General features: G+C 50.4%; 1 protein-coding gene across 2 annotated transcripts in view; it reads right to left on the minus strand.

Annotated features, from left to right (window-relative positions):
* The window catches only part of Axl (AXL receptor tyrosine kinase), a 29,098-nt gene that overhangs the window by 4,260 nt on the left and 7,544 nt on the right, over window positions 1–17,294 (minus strand). The window contains exons 5-18 of one of the 2 annotated variants that reach the window (XM_046455766.2): window positions 17,019–17,099; window positions 16,765–16,880; window positions 13,355–13,565; window positions 12,912–13,051; window positions 12,184–12,334; window positions 11,966–11,992; window positions 9,552–9,684; window positions 9,167–9,258; window positions 6,822–6,917; window positions 6,610–6,687; window positions 5,603–5,695; window positions 5,095–5,216; window positions 4,373–4,482; window positions 151–310 (exon numbers count right to left, since the gene is read on the minus strand). In XM_046455766.2, the coding sequence (XP_046311722.1) occupies window positions 151–310; window positions 4,373–4,482; window positions 5,095–5,216; window positions 5,603–5,695; window positions 6,610–6,687; window positions 6,822–6,917; window positions 9,167–9,258; window positions 9,552–9,684; window positions 11,966–11,992; window positions 12,184–12,334; window positions 12,912–13,051; window positions 13,355–13,565; window positions 16,765–16,880; window positions 17,019–17,099 (1,610 nt within the window). The remainder of the gene's footprint in view (window positions 1–150; window positions 311–4,372; window positions 4,483–5,094; window positions 5,217–5,602; window positions 5,696–6,609; window positions 6,688–6,821; window positions 6,918–9,166; window positions 9,259–9,551; window positions 9,685–11,965; window positions 11,993–12,183; window positions 12,335–12,911; window positions 13,052–13,354; window positions 13,566–16,764; window positions 16,881–17,018; window positions 17,100–17,294) is intronic. The other variant, XM_046455767.2, reaches the window with a different exon arrangement.

The raw sequence follows: 17,294 nt of genomic DNA on the forward strand, positions 1-17,294 counted from the left end.
GTACCCAGGTCATATAAACACACCCCTGTGCCGGAATGTCACATGGCCCTGTGAGTCCCGCACCTGCAGCTGCCCAGGCACACCCCCAATGCCCTCCACCCCACGACTTGAATCCCCACTTTTCCCCACTTCTGGTGAGGGCACATGTACCACGTCGCTCTTGCTGGTGTAGACTCGGTCAGCCAGGCTCTCGATGGCGATCCACTTGACGGGCATCTTGGCAATGCGTCCCTGACGGTAGTAGTCCCCGTTGTAGATCTTCTTAGAGAGCCCAAAGTCTGCCACGCACACGGACATGTTCTCGTTCAGCCTGCCCAGGTTGGGGGAGGGACCAGGGTCAGGGCCTCAGCCATCTCCACCCTGAAGCCCACCCTGGCTCTCACACACAGCTCTTCCTCCTGCCCTCACTGTCCTGCCTCGGGGTGGGGATCTGCTGCCAGCACCTTTGCCCTCATCTGGGAGGGAACTGCCTGAGTTTTAGTTACATGTGTATAAAGAGGGTAGGACAAGGGGTCTCTAAGAACCCTTCCAACTTTGGCTTTTGCCAGATTTGAGGTCCTTTCTAGGCTTCTTGAGTTTAATTCCCTGATTTTTTGAAAATTGTTTTTTAAAATATTTTATTTTTCAGTTGTAGTTGGGAACAACGCCTCTATTTATTTATTTATTTATTTTTATGAGGTGCTGAGGATCAAACCCAGGGCCTTGCACATGCTAGGCGAGCGCCCTACTGTTGAGCCACACCCCAGTCCCTAATTCCCTGATTTTTAAAGTCTTCTTGGACTCTCCAGGTGTGGTGGTCTGTAATCCCAGTGACTTGGGAGGCTGGAGCAAGAGGATAACAGGTTTGAGGCCAGCCTCAGCAATTCAGCAATTGCTAAATCCATGTCTATAAATAAATAAATAAATGGGCTTTAGGTGTAGCTTGGTGGTAAAAGCTCTCCTAGGTTCAATCCCCAGTACAAAAAAAAAAAAGTTTTCTTGAACTATGTGATACATACAGAAATGTGCCCAAATCATAAATGAAGAGCTCATTGAATTTTCACAAACACATCCACATTTCCAGCACCCAGATTAAGAAAAAATATGCCAGGCCATCCAAACTAGGGAATCCCACCCAGAAAAAGAAAGAATTTACTGCTGGTTAAAGAAATGCAAATTCAAACTGCACTGAGATTTCATCTCACTCCAATCAGAATGGCAATTATCAAGAATACAAGCAACAATAAATGTTAGCAAGGATATGGGGGAAAAGGAACACTCATGCACTGCTGGTGGGACTGCAAATTGGTGCAACCACTCTGGAAAGCAGTATGGAGATTCCTCTGAAAACTTGGAATGGAACCACCATTGGACCCAGTTATCCTATTCCTTGGTCTATACTCAAAGGACTTAAAATCAGCACACTACAGTGACACAGCCACATCAATGTTTACAGCAGCTGAATTCATAAGAGTTAAACTATGGAACCAGCCTAGGCACCCTTCAACAGATCAATGGGTAAAGAAAATGTGGCGTATATACACAATGGAATATCACTCTGCCTTAAAGAAGAATGAAAATTATGGCATTTGCCAAGAAATGAAAGAACTGGAGACTATTATGTTAAGTGAAATAATCCAGTCCCAAAAGCTAAAGGCCAAATGTTTTCTCTGATATGTGGATGGTGACTCACAATAAGGTGGAGAGGGGGGTAGGAAGAATAGAAGTACTTTCTATCAGACAAAGGGGAATGAAGGAAAGGAGGGGGAGGGGAATGGGAAAGACAGTGGAATGAATCAGACATGACTTTCCTATGTTCGTATATGAATACACAACCAGTGAAACTCCACATCACGTACAACCACAAGAATGGGATCCTAATTAGAACAAGTTATACTCCATGTATGTATAATACGTCAAAATACATTCTTCTGTCATGTACATCTAAAAAGAACAACAACAACAAAAAAAAAAAAAACTGCTGGTACACACAGCAACACACACCATCTCAAAAGTGTTAGGCTGAGTCAAGGAAGCCCAATATGGGGAGACCCGCTGCACGATCCCATTTATAGGACATTTAGGAAGAGGTGAAACTAGTGCTGGTGACAGAGAAGCTGCTGCTTAGGGAAAAACACTGGGAAGGGGCACAAAGGAGTCTCCTGGGGCTGAGAAATATTCCTTCCGTGGTGGTTACATGAGTCAATACACACATCGAAACTCACTGAGCTGCACATACGGTGTATTCTATTTTATTCTTGTCGTACTGAGGATGGGACCCAGGGGTGCTTAATCACTGAGCCACATCCCCAGTCCTTTTTTTAATAGTTTACTTAGAGACAGGGTCTTGCTGACAGGGCCTCACTAAATGGCTGAGTCTGGCTTTGAACTTGTGATCCTCTTGCCTCAGCCTCCCAAGTTGCTGTGATTACAGGAGTGTGCCACCGCGCCTGGTGTCTTTTTATTTTTTATTTTGAGACAGGGTCTCACTAAGTTGCTTAGAGCCTTGCTAGCTTGCCAAGGTTGACCTTGGAACTTGTGATCCTCCTGCCTCAGTCTCCCAAGTCACTGGGATTACAGGTGTGCACCGCTGCACTTTGCTAAGGTGTGTTTAGTGAATGTAAATATATATCAACATGTTAAGTATAAAAATGAAATAAAAAAAGAAACACATTTCCTTCCAGTAAGCACCCCTCTAGGTTTTTTCCACTTTTGCTTTGTTTTTGTGCTGATAGTCCCAGGATTACAAAGATTCCACTTAGGGCCTTTTGATGTTATGATGTTGCAAAAGCAATAAGCTTTCAGTAGAAACTATACTTTGAATTTTGAATTTCTACTTGTCTATTGCTGGGGAGTCTGGTTTCCTTATCCAGTGTGGCTCCTCAAGGGCAGCCCCAGGGCTCTGTACCATACTCTCCCATGGTGAAGGAAGCAACATAAGCCTCAGTTCCCAGCCAGCCTCGGGATCATGAGGGGAAACAACTGTAAACAGTGTTGCTATTTTTGAGCACACATTTTTGAGGAGGCAGATATTGTGTTTCGTGTTTGTGCATCCCATCCATCTATGTGTGTACACGAGACACTCAAGCCTTTATTCTAAAATAGGCCTTGTAGCCAGGTGCAGTGGTGCACGCCTGTAATCCCAAGGGCTCAGGAGGCTGAGGCAGGAGGATCGAAAGTTCAAGGCCAACCTCAGCAACTTAGTGAGGTCCTAAGCAACTTAGGGAAACCCTGTCTCAAAATAAAACATAAAACAATAATAATAATAATAATAATAATAATAATAATAATAATAATAGCTGGAGATGTGGCTCAATGATTAAGTATCCCTGGGTTCAAACTCTGGTACTAAAAAAAAAAATGGAATAAAATTGGAAGAATCCAAATGTGGCATGTGTTATGTGACAGAATCGTTATTAATCTTCTTAGTTGGGACAATAGAACTGTGATTAGATAAGATTAAGAAAACCCTTATTCTTGGCTACCCACTTCAGATCTAGAGATGAAGGATCACGATCTCAGGGATTTGCTTGTAAATGGTTGAGGGGAGAGAAGAAAAGGAACATGGAGAAATGTCAACAGGGGTGTCACTCGTATGATTCTCTCAACTTCTTTAAGATCGAAATTTTTTAAAATAAAAAGTTGGGGCAGGGAGAAACTTCCATTTTCCTGAGAGTTGTGAATACGATGCCCTTTTCAGAAGGTTCTGTGATTCTCCAGTTGTGATTTCTATGACTCTGACCTTGTCAGGAGACTCAGAGTCTAAGCTTAGGGTTCCGCTCCCTCTGCACCTCCTCTTACTCCCAGTTCTGGGCTGTTTCCTGCCTGCTACTGCCGAGGAATCTGATTTCCTTATCCAATGTGACCCTTCCCTAAGGGCAGTCCCAGGCAAGACACTCAGCAGGGAGGGGACACAGATGGGACCTGCATGTCACACCTCCACTTTACTCACCTCGTGCTATGCACTGAGCTGTCTCCCCAACCCCACCTCTTTTGTCCTCCATTCTTCTTCAAGGTATCAACTCAGGTGTCCCTGGTTGAGGAAGCCTTCCCAGACTCCCCCGATGACCTCTCCTTTTTTCTTTTTTGCAGAGATGAGGATTGAACCCAGAGGTGCTCTACCACTGAGCCACATCCCCAGCACGTCCCCTTTTATTTCTTATTTTGAGACAGGGTCTCACTAAATTGCTGAGGCCTCAAACTTGCGATCCTCCTGCCTCAGCCTCCTGAGTCTCTGGGATTCCTGGACTCACCACCATGCTTGGCCCTTGCTGACTTTTCTAAATGGGTCTTGATTTCTGACCTGCCCTGAAGGGTCCCGCCCTCTTTCATCCTAGGAAGGAGGGTGGGAGCTCTCTGAGGAAGGTGAGGATCCCCAAAGGCTTGACCTTACATGCAGTTCCTGGCGGCCAGGTCCCGGTGTATGAATCGCTTGGTACTCAGATACTCCATGCCGCTGGCAATGTCTGCCATGAACTTCACCAGCATCTGAGTGGGCAGGAACTGGGGGCCAAGATGGGGGAGAGGGAGGTCATGGCAGTCCCCAAGGTCGGTCTCCTCTCATTCCTCCTTCCCTTCCGTGCATGCCTTGCTCTGCCCCAGTGGTTTCCCCATGGCTTTGAGAATTAAACCCAACCCCTTTCCATAGCCTACGGGGCCCTATAGAATCTGCTCCTGCCTTTCTCTAGGATCTCCTCCTCGCCTCCACATATACGATGTGTCTCTTTCCTGGTCTTCAAACCAGGCTTGTTCTCACGACTGAGCCTGTGCCCACACTGAGCCCTGGCTTGGTCTGCTTCCTGTCCAATCACCCTGTGCCCCACAAGCCCACTCTTCCTTCAAGACCACCTCTTTAGCGAGGCCTTCCCAGTCTAACTGAATCCATTCACTGGACTCCTTATCATTCATTCTTCTGCATTTCCCGCCTAGCACCTAAGTTATCTCGGTTATGTGTTCCTCAGCTTGTTTATTGCCTGGTCTTCCCGCTGGAAGACAGGCTCCGTGAGGGCAGGCTCGGGGTCACAGTGATCTTCCCCGGGGTGTGAGCAGTGCTGGGTACCTGCTAGGTAGGTGTTCCATGAATACTTGAGGCCTGGAGGATTAAATGCCCCTTACCACTGGCTGGTCCCCAAGCCGAGAATAGAGGAGAAAACTGTGCAGGTCTCCATGTTTCATGAATGGCAAGATGACCACAGGTGCTGGAAAGCCTTCTCGTTCGGAACCCTGGAAACAGACGCCTGGGCGCCACCCCCCCAGGAAGCTCCTGTCACTCCCACTGGACAGGAGGGGAAGCCAAGACCTCCTCCTAGCCGGCCGCATCCTCTTCTGCCTCCCCCTCAAATTTTGCCTCCATATGTTTGGGGGGTGGGTAGCAAGGACGGGAGCTTCAGAGAAGCCATTTCTAACAGAGTTCCCAGGGATGTTTCCGGAGCCCTCCTGGGGACCTCAGCTATTTCTGGGAATGGTCAGAGGTCACATTCCAAGCTGAGGGAGAAGAGGAGGGGGGATGCGTTGATCCTAAAGGCGCAGGGAGCGGGGAGCCTGGAGACTGACCTTTCTAGTACCAGAAGGAGGGCTCTTCCCTCGGGTTGGCCTCGTGGGAATGGGTCCCTCCGTCACTCACCAATGAGCCTCATGACGTTGGGGTGGTCGAATTCCTTCATGCACACGGCTTCACTCAGGAAATCCTCCAGCTCTGATCTTGTGCAGATGGCAACTTGGGGGAAAAGATCAGGTGAAAGGGGGTGGGTCATCCTTCCCTCCTCCTCCTATCATTGTTGTCATTATCATCGTCATTGTCATGTCACCATCATCGTCATTGTCACCATCACCATCATCATCATCATCATCTGATTTCCATCAAACAGATGTTCTAACTCATCGCCCCATTTAAAAGATGAGGAGACCAAGGCCCCAAAAGTTTAAGAAACCTGCCTGAAGGGCTCACGTGACTTAGAAACCAACAGGCAGAGTTCCAACCCAGGCAGCCGGGCACCTTGCTGTCTTCCCTCAGACGAGGGAAGCTCAGAGAGGGAGTCCCTAGCCTAAGATTGCACAGCTGGTAAAGGAAGCATCCAGCTGATCTGGACCTGCCTGTGCTCTGCTACCTATGGGTCACAAAGGGACGATCCTAAAACTGCATTTCCCAGGCTCCCACGGAAGGGATTCCCTGCTGGGGTTTGCCAACTGGCAGGGGGAGGGAGACGGGGAGGAACCAGCACAGTTCTCGCTCTTTCTGCTCCTTGAATCCCCTTGGTGGAAGCTGTCTGTCCCCTGTGTTTACAGCTCCCACAGGCGGCCCCTAACTCTGTGTTCCCATCTTCTTCCGGGCGCTCCCGGCCACGGCTCTGGTGACACCCTTCCTCCCTCAGCCCTTCAGGCCGAGGGGTGGACGTGACATCCAGCTGCTGCCGCTGATGTCCAGCTTGCCTTCCTGCTCCCGCCGTTCCTCCAGCCCTTCCTCGGCTGCGGGAGTAATGTCCCCAGGTTGATTCTTTCTATTGAAGTACCTGGCAGGAGCTCCATTCCCCGGCTATAAACACTGACTTTTCTGCTCTCCTGGGGCACAGGGAAGGGGCCTGGCATCGGGGATGGGCGTCCCCAGGTGTGCACATGCATGCTCAGACTCACTCTTCATGGTCTTCACAGCCACCTTGAGGATGGAGTCGTCCTGGTTGAGCTGGCCCTCCATCACAGCTCCGAACTCCCCTGTGGAGGGCGGGAGGAAGACACTGACCTGGGGGAGTGGTGGGGGCGTGGGGACTGTATTTTCTGGAGCTGGGTGGGGGCGGGGAATTGAAAGACCCCAGGGTTCAGGAGATGCGTGCATGGGGAGGACTCACCTTCTCCCAGGGTCTTCCCCAGGGCCACCTTATGCCGGTCCACCATCACGTCCCGCAGCTTCTCCTTCAGCTCCTCGCTGATGCCCAGGCTGTTCACTACAGGGAGGGTGGGCGGAGCCATGGAGTGGGCTGCCTTCCAGGTGGCCCTCGCCAGCAGGGATGTGCCCTTGGTTGAGACACTGAACTACTTCTGCTTTGATTCAGAATTAGCTACTGCCCTGGACACCCCGCCTCCCCAGCCCAGCAACTCTGACGACACCCCACAGTGGCAACTATGGGAGTAAAATGTGGCCACAATTTTACTGTGGTGTGTACCACAATTGTTCTGCTGTACCAGTTATTAAAAATATTTCTTTTAGCTGGGCGAGATGGGGCACTCCTGTAATCCCAGCAGTTCGGGAGGCTGAGGCAGGAGGATTACGAGTTCAAAGCCAGCCTCAGCAAAAGCGAGATGCTAAGCAACTCATTGAGACCCTGTCTCTAAATAAAATACAAAATAGGACTGGGATTGTAGCTCAGTGATCAAGGGCCCCTGAATTCAATCCCTAATACCACCCCCCAATTATTTCTTTTAAAGAGGAATTCAGAAATTCCCAGCACAAAGAAATGGCAAATGTTCAGGAGATGACAATGGTAATTATCTTGACTTCAACACTCCACATTGCACACCTGTCTCCAAGCTTCCCCGGCACCCCATAAGTACAATCATTATGTGCCCATCAAAAAGTAAATAAGCAAATAAGTCCTCATATAAAAGACATTATCAGGTAGCACAGCAGACATAATATTCAACTAAAACTTACAAGAGATATGAAAATATTAGGTAAATCGATATTAAACATTATTTTTTAATTATTTCTTTTTATTGAAGTATAATCTGCACATAAATTTTAAGTGAGCAGCTCAATGGATTTTCACAAATTCATTGTGAACATCACTGTGAAACCAACACTCAGGTCAAGAATGGGACAGGACCTGTTTTCCTGGGGCATCCACTTTCTTTCTCTTTCTTTCTTTCTTTTTTGGTACTGGGGATTGAATTCAGGGGTGCTTAGCTCTGAGCCACATTCCCAGCCCTTTTTATACTTTATTTTGAGAAAGAGTCTCGCTAAGTTGCTTAGGGCCTCGCTGAGTTGCTTAGGGCCTCGCTAAGTTGCTAAGGCTGACCTTGAACTTGTGATCCTCCTGCCTCAACCTCCCAAGCCACTGGGATCACAGGCGTGCATCCCCGGCTAAAACTGATAGATTTTTAAGACACAGGAACACACAAGCACTCATCCATCAGCAACTGAGGACATCACAGCAGGTCAGGGAGCCTCAGGAAAACGCCCTTGAATGCTCACCAGAGGAGCATGCAAAAGGGCAAATGACATCTTGGTATTATTATGAAAACTGTTTTGACCCCAGGCCCCCTGCTAGGTCTCAGGGACCCCAAGGGACCAGAATCACACTTTAGGAACTGCCTCTGTGTACTATTCCATTAAATTACTGCAATTCTCTCTCTTCTTCTTCCTTCTCCTCTTAGATAAATGTCTTTCCCAGCCCTTTCCAAACATCCCCCTGGGGCCTGCAGCTGTGTGTGAGATCAAGACCTCCCTCTGTCCCTCATTAGCTGTGACCTCTATGGTCCTCAGAAAGTTCTATAAGCTATGATTCTATTATTTTCACCAATAGAATAGTGATGAGCACATCATTTTTCAGACCAAAACCGATTCTATCTCCCTAACATTCTATGAGTCTAAGAGGCTGCACAGCATGGTAGTTATGTATACAGACTTCAGAGCGCAACAATCTGGGTTCAAATCCCAGCTATCCAACTTACAAGCTGTGTGGCTTTGAGTCACTTATTTAACCATTCTGTGCCACCATTTCCCCACAGGTAAGTACCCATGTCCTTGAGTGGTTGTTAGGATCAAGGGGGCGATATGTGTAGAATCCTTTGAGTGGCACCTGTCACATAGGACGCGCTAGGCTAGGCTGTCATATCACCATCACTATCACGTCTCCTCACGGTCCTTACCATCATCACCTCCAGCACTGTCCCTATCACCAGCTCATCATTTTCACTGTCACACTCTTCATCATTATCATCACCATGCCCACATTATTCCAAGATCTTATGGCTCTGAGGTCTGGTGATTTGAAGACCAACTGTGTCTAAGATTCTATTAGCCCAAAGCTCCGTATGGTTCCACAATTCCGCTCAGGGACTGTTGTTCTAACACTCCAGTATCCAAAGGCCTTCAGAGATTCTTCTCTCACGCACCTACAGAAGCTCTGAATACCCAGTTCTCTATGGTTATTTTAGTTCCAGGCCAGCGCAGGGAAGCACAGAGTCTACTTACGGGTGGCTTCGGTGGTCCGGCGACTGTAGGACTTGCGCGCACGGTACCTGACTACGAGTTCACCTCTCTCCCCTGTTGGCTCAAACACCTCTCTGGGGAAATGGGGAGAAACCTGTAAATCATGCGGACCCCACTCCTTCCACCAGTGGCTAAAGCAGGCACCATCCCAGACCCGAGCCCTCTGTCCCTGTGCTCCAGCGTCTGCTGAGCACATCTTGGACTGCTCCCTTCGGCCCTCCATCCATCCCCCAGGCCTCCTGGCCCTTGTTCCGATTCTTGGTCCTCTCTCTCCCACACCAGCCTCCTCACTGGCCTCCCGGCCTCCCAGCTTCAGTCCATAGAAGCCTCCAGTCCACAGAAGCCTCCCCGTGGAGCGCTAACTCACCCATAGCGGGTCTCCTTCTTTCGCTGGTGGACAAGGAACAGGGCCAAGATGAGGACACAGGCAGCGGCCACAATTGCTCCCAGCAGTACATACCACCAGCGCCACGAGAAGGCAGGAGCTGGGGGTTCACTCACTGTCAGGAGGTACAGGGGACAGGTCATGGCTGAGGTCCTGGATCCAGCTCCCTGGGACCCAAGGATGGGATGTGGGAGGAAGGCAGGAGGCATGGACAAAGCTGTGGATGTCTTTGCAAGGGATGGAGACACCTGCAAACCCAGGAACACTGCTAGGCGGGGCTAAGCGGGGCTGGGCGGGGCATGCAATGGACACGGTATGTCTGTTAAGCACAAAGAGTGAGAAACTTGCAGGATGGGTGAACTTAGAGTAGGATGAGTTCTTGCGGAATGTGTAATTAGTGCAATGAGTGCGAGGGGAAGACAGATGCATCCAGAATGGGCTGCAAGGATGCAAGGAGGGACGGATGGACGCGGATGGACATGGCAAATCTGAAGCAGTCCAGGGGTGTGTGTGTGTGATGGTGGTGCAAGGTGCTGGGCTTGGGGGTAGAGAACAGGTGAGTGGGGAAGAGAATTCCTGTAGCACAGGATAGTGCGAGAGGTGTGTGCAGGGCGTGTGGAAGGAGTATGGGGACAGAAAACTAGGGAACATCTCTGAATAGTGTTCAGAGTGAGTACAGAAAGCGAGAATGAGAGTGAAATGAGTGAGCAAAGGGGTGTGGTGAGTGCGCACAGGGGGACAGCTGTTAGTTTTTTATATATGTATTTTTTTTAGTTGTTCATGGAACTTTATTTTATTTTTTTCTTATGTGGTGCTGAGAATTGAACCCAGTGCCTCACACGTGTTAGTCAAGTGCTCTACCACTGAGCCCCAGCCCCAGCCCCAGCTGTTAGTTTTTTTTTTTGTTTTTGTTTTTGTTTTGGTACTGGGATTGAACTCAGGGGCACTTAACCAACCCTTTTTCATATTTTATTCAGAGACAGGGTCTCACTGAGTTGCTTAGTGCCTCACTAAATTGCTGAGGCTGGCTTTGAACCCACAATCGTCCTGTCTCAGCCTCCTAAACTGCTAGGATTACAGGCATGCGCCACTGCGCCCAGCCAGCTGTTAGTTTTTGACACAAGGAAGGAAACTTGATTTTTGAGGATGTAACTTCAGCGTGAGTGGAGGGCACAGTGATCATGGCATGTGAGTAGGATGGGACAGGTGTGCAAAAGGGCGGAAGGATTAGTCAAGAATTTCTGTGTGTGCGTATGTGTGTGTGTTAAAATGGGTTCTGATTGGTGGGGGTGAGAGGGTGACATCTAAGGAGCGTGGGATGAACTGTGGGTTGTAAGTTTTCCAGTGTTTGCAACATGGAATACATGGTGAGTGGGTTCCAGGTTTACAGAGCTCGTGAATGAGAGGAGAAGGTGTGTCATGGGCTCGGGAGGTATGTGTAAGGAGGGAAGGAACATGATGGGATATAGAAAGAGGGTGGAGTGCGTGTGGAAAGAATGTGTGAAGAAATATGGAAAGGCATGAGAGAGTGTTCAAGGATAGTGAGTTGACTTACAGATGGTGGACTGTATTAGTGTCAGGGTACAATACATGTAGGAGGAATGTTCAAGAATCATTGGAGAAATATTTGAGAGGATGGATGTATGGAGGACACCCCATTCATCCATCCATTGGTCCATCCTTCTGTCCATCCATCCATCCATCCATCCATGCACCATCCATCCATCTATCCACTCATCCATCCATCTATCCATGCATGCATGCATCCATCCACCTACCCACCCACCAATCCATGCATCTATTCATTTACTCACTCATCCAAACATCTATCCTTTGATCTGCCCATGCATCCATTCATCCATCCATATACCCATCCACTCTCTATCCTTCCTCTACTAATCCACCCACCCACACATCCATTCATTTACTCACTTATCCAGCCACCTATCCTTTCTTCAACCTGCCCATGCATTCATTCACCTATCCAAGTACTCATTCACTTTCCATATACCCACCCACCCATCCATTCAACCACCATCCACCCACCCATCTGTCCACTCATCCATCCATCCACCCATCCGTCCATCTGTCCATCTGTCCAACCATCCATCTGTCCATCTGTTCATCCATCCATCCATCTGTCCACCCATCCACTCATCCATCCATCCATCCATTTATCCATCATCCATCCATCCATCTACCATTCACCAAGTACCTACAAAGCGCTGGGCCATTCTAGACACCTCCATCAAGGACCACACAAACCCAAAAAGCAGAGGGTTCAAGTAATGAGTTTAAGAAACATGAAGAGAATGTGTCAAGAGTACATGAGTGGTGACTGACCCCTCACTGGGTGTTGAGGGGACGGAGGGAAGAAGGGGTACAAAAGCCCTTACCCAGCTGGTGGATTGGCTGTCCTTGCCCTGTGAGGAGAAAGGACAGAGGGGAGACATGCTCAGAGAGGGCTCGCATGAGGGAGTGAGGGAGGCTTCCAATGGGACTCGGCTGGGGTAACACAAACACAAAACGTACAGGGAGCAAGTCAAGGCCATCAAGGAGAGGCGAGGTCCTTGTGGGTAGATTGCAGGGGGGCTGAGCATGGCTTTGTAGTTACCTGGGCGCCAGGGTTCCAGGGGCACAGGGAGGCTCCAGGGCCCATCCCCAGCAGCGGTGTAGGCTGCCACAGACACCGTCAGGTTAGGCACAGCCCCGTCCCCCCGCAGTTCCAGGGTCACCTCTTGCTTTAGCCCTACATCCATCAGCACCTAGGAGGTCAGAAGTGGCATTAGAGCAGAACCCAGGCCCCCAACTCAGGACTGCACACTTGGCCTCAACTCCATCTCTTTCTCCAAGCCCTCTCTTCCCTCCTTACCCCTGGCCAGTGGAACATTAGCTGCGTCAGGCAGGGACTTTTATCTGCTAACTCTCTACCATGTCCTGGATTCCTTGGCACCGTGCTAGGTGCATGGCACTGCTCAGTCAATGTGAAGAACTGGATTTTCACGTTCATCTCTCTAACTCCTTCCAATTCCCATCCTATCTGCCTCCACCACCCGGGGTATTACAAACTCAGGTAGTACCTTTGTGCAAATTAGGAAAATATGCCTCTTCCTCAAAAGGCCATATGGCTACTGGCTGTAAAACTGTTAGAATACTGAAATGCTTTTGCATTGGGTCATATATAGCCATTCCCTAATCTCTGCCTTGGATCTCCTTTTGCTGCCCAGAATGTTCTGCACCAAGTGTGGTATCTCTGTAGTTTTAAGCCGAGCAAGGGTCTGCCTTCTTCCCATCTCCCTCCTCCCCCAACCATTCCACCCACGCCCAGCCAGCAGCACCCACCTCTGGGGTGTCCTGGCCTCGATACGCCAGCCGGTACCCTAACAGGGTGCCCTGCAGGGGCGCCCTTGGCTCCTGCCAACACACGAGGGCCTGGCTCCCATTCCGCATGGCGCTAACGTTCTCAGGGGGACCCAGGGGCACTGGAGGACAGGGAAGAGGGGAAGCTGGCACCCCCACCTCTTTCTGACCCCCGCCCCTGTTCCCAGGAATTGGAGGCAGGGAGCACAGGGTACACGCGCAGGCAACCCGAGCAAGCCTCCCGTGAGCCGAAGCACAGGGCAGAGATCTGGGAGAGATGCCAGTGGGCAGTGCCGAGGGGTCAGGCACTGGACGGGAGGGAGACTGAGGCCATGTGGGGCAAAGGGGTGAGAGGGGACGCTCTGGGGGAACTGGTGCAAGCAAAGTCTAGTGGGCGGGGCCATGTCCCTCCCCAACCCTCTTACCTCCCTCTGGTGTCTCCACAGGGAGCCAGTGGGTCCAGGGTGAGGGGCCCTGGCTGCTGGTGCAGGACACCCGGATATGATAAGGGGTGTGAGGGTGGAGTCTGCCCAACCGAAGCTGGTGGGGGGGCACAGATGCCTGCAAGATGAGGGGCTCCTCCGGGGGGTCCGGCTCTCCCAGCCAGACACCCACCCTGTCGTCTGACAGCACAGCCTACGGAGAGGGAAAGGGGTGAGGCCAGGACGCCCACGCAATCACGCACAGCAGTCACGCCCCTCTCAACCGTGGCATCCCAGCACAACCACACAACTTTGCAAGGGTGTGAGTGTGTGTGTGTGTGTGTGTTGCAGCTCCATCTGGGACAATATGGACACCTAGATTAGCAAAGCAAAGAAACCATGGAGGTAGATGATGTGGCTCTGTCAAAAGCCACCTCTGCTAAGACTCTTCAAGACTCTTTCCCTTTCTGAGCCTCAGTTTCCTTATCTGGAAAATGAGCAGATTTGAGGTCCCGTTCTAAGCTTCTAGAGTTGAATTCCCTGTTTTGTTTTTGTTTTTGGTAACAGGGATTGAACCAAGCGGGCTTAACCACTGAGCCACTTCCCCAGGCCTTTTTATTTTTTTATTTAGAGACAGGTTCTCACTAAATTGCGTAGGGCCTTGTTAACTTGCTGAGGCTGGCTTTGAACTCACGATCCTCCTGCCTCTACCTCCCGAGTTGCTGGGATTACAAGTGCATACCACCAAGCCTGGAGAATTCCCTGATTTTTAAAAAGTTATCTTGAACTAGCTGGGTGCACCGATGCATGCCTGTAATCCCAGCCACTTGGGAGGCTGAGGCAGGAGGATCACAAGTTCAAGGCCAGCCTCAGCAACTTAGGGAGATCTTGTCCAAAATAAAAAAAATAAAGTGGGCTGGGGATGTGACTCAGTGGTAAAACAACAATTCCTAATAATACTGGAGGGAAAAAAAAACAAAAAACGTGTAACAGTGGCAATTTGCAGGTTGACTGGATGCATACAGGCATTCAGGAGATGACCTGTGCACACAACGTGCTTGTCACTGTTATTGGATGTGTGTGGGAGGCTGTCTGGCAGCAAGTGTCCAACACTGCACACCCTGCACAGCTCTACAGGTTCTTCGTACATCTACCCAGGCCCCTGCTTAAGGATGTGAGCCCTGAAGCCAGATTCCTTGGATCTTAAGTCCTGCCTTGGACATTATTTGCTGTTTGACAAAGGGTGAATGTCTTAACTTCTCTGAATTAGTTTCTGTCTCTAGAAAATGGGCCCCTGAGTCTCTACTTGCCAGGGTGTAAAGTCTAATGACACAATGCACGTCGAACAGGTCTGAATATCATAATAGCAACAGCAGCATTTCTCTTTTCCCTTTTCTGGTGCTGGGAATGGAACCTAGGGCCTTGATCATGCAAGGCAAGTGCTCTGCATTTCTTGGTACCATGGAGGGATCAGGCTCCCCGTTCAGCACCTTCCTGGATGAACCCACTGACTTCTCTGTTCTCATTCCCATTCTCCTGATGAGAAAGCTGAGATCCAGAGGGGTTTGGGAGCCTGTCCAAAGTCACACAGTCCTCCCAGGGGAAGATGGCACCGCCGGGAGACCCAGGGACGAGGCAGGCCGATGGTGAGTAGCAGGAGGGAGAGGCTGTCCCCATGCCTGCTCTCTGACCCACCGTGACAGAGGCAAGAGGAAGCCGTGCCAGGACAAAGGGGAGAGGGGCTCAGCAGCCAGACCCACTCCTACTTCTCTTTTTCCTGGGATGGCCATGGCCCTCCCCCAGAGCCATTCAGCCCCAGCCTGAGCACAGCAGGAAGTGAGACCTGGAGAGGGAAGAGGACACACTTCTGCTTTCCTGGGGACACTTGATGGATGTGGGTGGGGATGCAGCTAATGGCTGACCTGGCCTTCGAGGTCTCCCATGTTGGGCTGCCCTATGGCACTGAATCATAGCTTTATCCTTCTAGCCGTGGGCATGGGCGTGGGGGCGGGGTCACATTCCCTCTCGGGCCCCAGTTCCTTACCTTGAAAAGGGCAAGACGAACAGCTGCTCACTTCCCGGGTTAAAATGGCACGAAGAAAAGGCTGGGCCCAGAGCAGTGCAAGAGAGCTTCCTAGTGACCGGGGTTTAGCTCAGGGCAGAGCTCCTGACTGGCATGGACAAGGCCCTGGGTTTTATCCCCAACATGAAAGGAAGGAAGGAAGGCAGGCAGGCAATTCCCAAATAATCAGGTACTGGCTACACAGCAGCATTTGGGATTAGAGAGACAGGGTTTGAATCCTGCCTCTGCCACTTTCTGCCTGTGACCTTGGGTGAGTTGCTTAACATCTCTGAGCCTCAGTTTCTTCATCTGGAAAATGGGTATATCCACAGACCCTCCTTCACAAACACATGAGGGGGTGTGCATGAAGCCATAGCACAAGGCCCAGCACACAGCTGGCTTTCAGTGGGTCATCATTGACTACTGTCGTCTGGCAGCCACCATCCAACCCTCATCTCCAACTTCTGAACCTCAGGGAAAGTCAGACCAGCAGCAGGCCTGTGTTTACAGAGCTGGTGACTTGTCTGCACTCGCACCTGTGTTTTCCTTACTCTAGAGTAGGAGCAACTTCAGGGCAGCAACTGGGTCTAGCTCATCTCTAAACTTTTTTTTTTTTGAGAATTTTTAATATTTATTTTCCAGTTATCGGCGGACACAACACCTTTGTTTGTATGTGGTGCTGAGGATCGAACCCGGGCCGCACGCATGCCAGGCGAGCACGCTACCGCTTGAGCCACATCCCCAGCCTAGCTCATCTCTATTGTCGCATATTCTTCTAACAAATGTTCCTGCTCTGTGATTGGCCTGTGTTGGGCAATAAGGAGGAGCCAGGGTGACTGACAACTCTGACCCCCCCAGAACCCACAGGCCATGATACACCCCAGACAGTGATGACCCAGAGGGGTCAGGGCTGAGTTGGGAAAGCTCAGAGTTGTGGGTATCCAGGGGTGACAGACCAGCTCCAACCTGGCTAAAAACAACAAAAATGGCTAATAGTTCATGAGGCATCTCCTTTGTTCCAGATACTAGTTTAAGTTGGTTACTTGCGTTCTCTCTATTGGAGTCTCACCATGAGCCTATCAGGTGGGTGCTACCATTATGCTTGTATTATAGATGAGAGAATGGAGACCCAGAGAGGTTAAGTGACTTGCCCAAGCTCACAAGAGGTTAACTGACTTGTCCTGCTCATTGTGGGTCTCCCCTGGAAGAATGTCAGCAGGGAGTGGAGTCAGGATTTGAACCCAGGACTCTATTTCCTTTCAATACACCAGTGGCCTAGAAGGGCTAGGGGAGGAAAATACTGGGTAGAAAGAGGCCTGAGATTGAGGTGACCAAGCTCAGGGAATCTCACCTGTAGGGTGCAATGAGTGAGAGGGTAGATGCCACTCAGGCCTGGGGTCCAAGCCACTTCCAGCTCTGTGGGTTGGCAGGAAATCAGGTGGAGGTCACGGGGCCGCTGGGGAAGCACTGTGGACAGACAAGGGGAGAGACTGACCCTGGGGATCTTTACCCAAAGCTGCCAACGCTGCCCTCTGCCTCCTGCTCGGACTCCTGGCCTCAACCCCTCCCTCAGACACCCAGCTCCCCAGGTCCCTTTTCTGTCACCTGTGATGGTGGCTGTGCGGGATGTGGTGACCCCCTTGGCATTATGGGCTTCACAGGAGAAAGAAGATGTCTTGTTCAGGCCTAGGGAATCACATGGGAGAGGAGCCCAGTGTCAGATCTGGGAAGAGAGACTCGACCATGCCAAGCCACCCTACCTCACCCAGCCTGGCCAGTGCCAACCTGACGGGCATTTGCAAGCAGAGGGAGTGTGGGGAGGGCAGAGCTACGCATTAGGAACACAGACTCCACCCACAAACACAGGGACAGGCTGTGGGC

The sequence above is a fragment of the Marmota monax genome, unplaced genomic scaffold (genome assembly GCF_021218885.2).
Source record: "Marmota monax isolate L192 unplaced genomic scaffold, Marmota_monax_Labrador192_F-V1.1 WCK01_AAM20220418_F8-fsc00149, whole genome shotgun sequence".
NCBI lineage: Eukaryota > Metazoa > Chordata > Mammalia > Rodentia > Sciuridae > Marmota > Marmota monax.